The sequence below is a fragment of the Bison bison genome, unplaced genomic scaffold (genome assembly GCF_000754665.1).
Source record: "Bison bison bison isolate TAMUID 2011002044 unplaced genomic scaffold, Bison_UMD1.0 scf7180017857213, whole genome shotgun sequence".
Classification (NCBI taxonomy): Eukaryota; Metazoa; Chordata; class Mammalia; order Artiodactyla; family Bovidae; genus Bison; species Bison bison.
In genome coordinates this window covers 48,951-54,238 of record NW_011487786.1, presented here as the reverse complement: position 1 = coordinate 54,238, position 5,288 = coordinate 48,951, and the positions used below count along the sequence as shown (strand labels likewise).

Sequence of the window (5,288 nt, the reverse complement as noted above, 5' to 3'; positions counted from 1 at the left end):
GGAGCTGGGTGGCTCTGGGACTACACTTGGAGGTCGTGTCCACAGGACTTGGGTGAGAAGACATCACGGGACACCTACTGGTCTCTGTGCTCATGTGTGCTCAGTGCTACATCTAGATTTCTTAAGGTCCTCGGGGGGCCTTGAATTCTGCTCTCGAGGAAATATGTCACGGGCTAGGGAAGAAGCAGGGGACAGTCAGCTGGTGTCTGGTCGGGAGCCACCATCACGCATCATCAGAGTGTCTGTCAAGACCCCACAAGACAGCCAGGAATTTATGCTGGCAGAAAATAGCAGCATCCGCCACTTTAAGAAGCAGATCTCCAAACGCTTTCACTGTGATACTGACAGACTGGTGCTCATCTTCACTGGAAAGATCCTCCGGGATCAAGACATACTGAGCCAAAGAGGCATCCTTGATGGCACCACGGTCCACCTGGTGGTGAGGAGCCGTGGGAAAGGCATTCTGCCCAGTCCCAGCACTCTGCCCAGCCCTGCTGGCCACTGCACCCACCGTCCGGATCCATCCACCTCAGAGAGTACTAGGATGCTAGCCAGGCTGGGCCAGCTGGCCCGGACCTCTCCTGAATTAGCGGACTTCTTTGGCCAGCTGGCTCAACTCCTCATGGTTGTGCCTGAGTCCATGGGGCCATCACTGGAAGACCCTGTGGTTCAAGGTCCGGTGAGTGAGAAACCAGCCAATGCCAGCTATGCTCCTGAATCCTCAAGGCCAGTACCGAAACCTGAGCCAGCTCTCAAGGCTCTGGAAAACTTGCAGAACCCGGCCCGGCAACAGGAACTCCTGCAGGTGGACAAGCGGGGGCTGGAAGCCTTGAAGGCAGTGCCAGGTGGGGACAATGCTATGCGTCCGGTCTGCTCTGATATCCAGCATCTCATGCTGTCCACTCTGGCCCCTCTGGTTGCCTCCAAAGGCCACAACTCAGATTCAGAGCCTTGCAGAAGGGGCATCAATCCTCACAGTTGTCCTAACATCACCACTACGGTACCCACAGTCTCCATACCTGCCAGGCCACTGGCACAGGAAGTCAGTGCAGGAGTAGCTGCTCAAGCAAGGGCTGTGATTTCAAACCAGGCCAATGCAGTTTGTAGGACAGGACTATCAGACTTATACTCAGGCCAGGATCTTCCCTCCCAGGAGAGCCAGCAGCCCATCGGGAAAGCCACTCCAGCGAGTCAGCTGAGACCATCACCCTCTGTCTTGCGCAGAGGCTTACATGTCCTGCAGCAGAATCCAGCTCTGCTACACCAGCTGACAACAGGCAGCCCTCTGCGACATCATATGCCACTCCTTCCCATACTCACTAACCCACGGGCACTGCAGGCATTGATCCAGATAGAAAAGGGCCTGCAGATATTGTCCAGGGAGGTACCTGGGTTGGTACCATGTTTATGGTGTCCAGGTAGACCACATGGGGCCAGAGGAGTTTCTGAAACTAGGGGCGGAGGACAGGGTCACAGAGCAGACCCTGTGCAGCCCACCTTGGCTGTTCTTCAGCTCCTCCATGCTCTGGCTAATGCCTGCCCTCAGTCTACCCAGTCCTCATCGTCCTCATGTCCCCTCGCTGAAGACCACTACCAGCAAGAACTGGAGCATCTGAAGGCCATGGGCTTTGCTAATCGTGATGCCAATCTTCAGGCCCTCATGGCCACAGGAGGAGACATTCATGCTGCCATTGAGAGGCTTCTGGGAATACCGGAGGCCTAGGTGCCTCCAGCTGATGTGCCAATGCACCATCCCATGGAGAGGAGGGGGGAAAGGAAAGGGAAAGAGAGGGAGGGGGAGTAGCTTATTTTGGGAATTTCTCCTGTTCAGATCACGTGCACACTTACACAGCCTCCCCTCACATCCCAAGCCTATTCCACATTAAAAAGGATTGCATGGATCTTGTGTCTTGTGTCAGTTTCGGAGCAGGTGGGCAAAGAGAATGTTGTTTGGGGGAGCGATGGATCATGTTACATAGCCTTGGGTCTGGGCTTCACCTATTCTCATAACCATCTCCTCAGAGTAGGGGGAAACCCTGAGTTCTTTTTAGTATCTACTCCTGTCCAATGGGCAATGCAGTTTTCCACCAACATTACCATCATCACCACAATTCCAATTCCACGGTGATTCTGAAGGAATCCTGACGTTTGCTCTCCCTGGAAGCCATGGGTTTCTTCACAGACTCTGAAAGCCACCTATTCTTTGACAATGTTTCTCTGTCTTGAGGTTGTCTCCTGATATTTCAGAAAAGTTGTTTAACTTGCCTTTCAGTTAGGGCTTCTCCTTTGCTATCCACCTCAATGGAATAACAGACCTTAATAATAATGTCGGCAGTTCTCCTGGGAGCTGGACTTGGCTACCTCCCAGCTGGTAGCAGCTACTGGTTTCTATAAATTAATTTCTCCTTCTAGGAACTATTGCATTCTATCCTTAGAATACTATTAGAACAACAGAAACCCCCATCCCCCACCACCCAAACTCCTAGAAGAACTTCAAGGAGTAGAGTTTGCAGCCAGGGCTGCAGAATCCTCTGTCTGTTACTTATTGTATGTGAAAGCTGAACTTTGGTCAGAGATAGGAAACTATGGAGAATAGTCCTGTGCTACATCCACAAGTCATCAGCCCAGAGTAAAGGCCATAGCTAGATCCATGTACCTGGCTATTAACAAGTGCGTGGTCCTTGCATCTCATATTATTTCTGTAGACAAAACATGGGGAGGTGAAATGCTGCTGAAAAAGCCACAATTGGAGAAGAGGGTTGGATGGAGGGTCTTTGCTGAAACAATTCCTCCTTTCTGTAATATCAGTGTTGGAGTGAGTTTAAAGGTTTAGGGAAGAAGGAAGGGTGCTGGGCAGAATGGGTGAATCAATTCCCACAGTGTTCACATGAGCATATATCAATCCCCAGAATAACACAAGGAAATATACAGTTCATGAGATGTATAGTTGAATCCTAAAGTCAGACTAGAACACATGGAGGATATCACACAGTCCTATCATCATAATACTGTAGAAAATAAGCTTGATAGCCCTATGCATAAATTTTCAGTCAGACACAAGAATTAGAGGCACAAAAATAAATAATCTGTACTCAGTACCAGCTATTGATTGGATGTCTACCAGTTGTAGATGTGTATCACAAAATCATACACAATTTCAATCTGACACACAGCCAACACACAGACCTCTATTCACACACAGAAATGTAAAAAGAATTGAAAACCACAAATTAAGATAAACTGGCTTTTCAGTTTTTCTAGGAAATGAAACTAAAATTATTGACTGTATTGCTTAATATAATACAGTTAAGGACTTAAATGTCAGTGTTAGTTTTCACTGGGAGTAAAATATTGAGAATTTCAGAAGTTACTCCTTGGATTTCTTTCAATGTAGAGTACTTGAGGGAGTACCCAAAAACCCAGGGAGCTGGGGGATAAAAATAAAACTAGCAACCACTCTGTCAGAATGAGAAGCCATTCACTTTTGAGAGAGTATAGCTATTCCTTTGAAATTCCTGAAAGATATGAAAGTTATTTTCATCTTAAAGCTAGAGAAACAGACTCCAAGGGGTTAAGTGACTTCCCACACACCTGTGGTTGAAATTCTAAGCTGATTTTCCTGGTTCCAGCATCCTTATTCTGTGCACAGGATAGTCAGATGATGAAAGTGTGGGATTCAGAGTGACGATTAAGGGAAAAAAGATCTGGTCAGATTGGAAAGGCTTGAATTTATTTTATTATTTTTAAATTAATATTAATTTAATTTTTATTTGATATTGGAGTATAGTTGATTTGCAATGTTATGTTAGTTTCAGGTGCACAGCAAGTGATTCAGTTATACATATACATATATCCATTACTTTCAGATTCTTTTCCCAAATAGGTTATTACAGAGTATTGAGTAGAGTTCCCTGTGCTGTATATGAGATCCTTGTTGATTATCTATTTATATATATAGTAGAGTGTATATATCAATCCTAAACTAATGTATCCCTCCTTGCCACATTTCTCCTTTAGTAGCCATAATTTTGTCTTCAAAGTCTGTGAGTCTATTTTTATTTCGTAAATAATTTCATTTGTATCACTTTAATCAGGATGATGGAAAGACTTAAGGTTCTGCCCAAAGTGTGGAATCTTATGACTGCTAAAATCAATGGATCATAGTTGTGGTCTGTGGAGTAACTTCTTCAGAAGGATCACTAGAAACAAGACCAAGGGTTGAGCAAAGGACAGATATTCAAAGGAATGATGCAGAAGGCCGGAGTAGGTCAGCTACACAAGGGAGCTGAGGAAAAAGTAAGAGATATATGTCGAACTTATTTAAAAGCATGTAGATATAGAAGTGAGAGAATATAATCCAAGAATAAAAGTGTAGTGATTAAAGAATTAAGATGTGTGTATCTCCCTGCTGTGCACTTCTATCTGCTCTATGTGGAGAATAATATCTAGGCAGATATCTTCCAACTTGACTTTATATTTAAAAAAAAAAACTATAGGGGCTATGCAACATTGGATAAGAGAGTAGACAGGAATGAATATCCAGATCACTGCCACTGGAGTGGATATACCTTATACAATTCACTCAATTTCTTGGATTCCACTAAAGTCAAAAGCAACCAGTTCCCATTTTTCTGAGCTGCTGATTTTGCAGAAAATACAGTTTAATGATCACTATTCATATCCCAAGCACTAAGCATTTTAATATAGTTATATAGCATAATTATCACAATAAGCCTGAGAACTAATATAAAAAAGTCCTAAATATGTTTCAATGTAGCTAGCAATATTAGAGAGATTGCATAGCTTTCTCATATTTATTTAGTGAGCATTTTACATGTTAGACACTGTCTTAACTTTTCGACATTCATTGATTTCTCTATTCCTCACTGCAACATTGAAGTGAAGTGAAGTGAAGTGAAAGTCACTCAGTCGTGTCTGACTCTTTGTGATCCCATGGACTATACAGTCCATGGCATTCTCCAAGCCAGAATGCTGGAGTGGGTAGTCTTTCCCTTCTCCAGAGGGTCTTCCCAACCCAGGGATTGAACCTAGGTCTCCCACATTGCAGGCGGATTCTTTACCAGCTGAGCCACAAGGGAAGCCCAAGAACACTGAAGAGGGTAGCCTATCTATCCCTTCTCCAGCAGATCTTCCTGACCCAGGAGTCAAACTGGGGTCTCCTGCATTGCAGGTGTATTCTTTTCCAACTGAGCTATCAGTTAGATGTTAACATTATTCTCTATTTAATCATTGCCCAAACTGAGGCACAGATATTTAGCAGCATGCTC

At 44.6% G+C, this 5,288-nt stretch overlaps 1 protein-coding gene across 1 annotated transcript; it reads left to right on the top strand.

Annotated features, from left to right (window-relative positions):
• On the top strand, window positions 1–1,723 carry LOC105003344 (ubiquilin-3-like). The gene has a single exon (XM_010860478.1). The coding sequence runs from the start codon at window positions 164–166 to the stop codon at window positions 1,721–1,723; it is 1,560 nt and encodes a 519-aa protein (XP_010858780.1). The 5' UTR covers window positions 1–163.
• Window positions 1,724–5,288: the final 3,565 nt, after the last annotated feature.

What these genes read in the sequence shown, in the direction of transcription:
- LOC105003344 (XM_010860478.1), top strand. Translation starts at nt 164, where the DNA reads ATGTCACGGGCTAGGGAAGAAGCAGGGGACAGTCAGCTGGTGTCTGGT.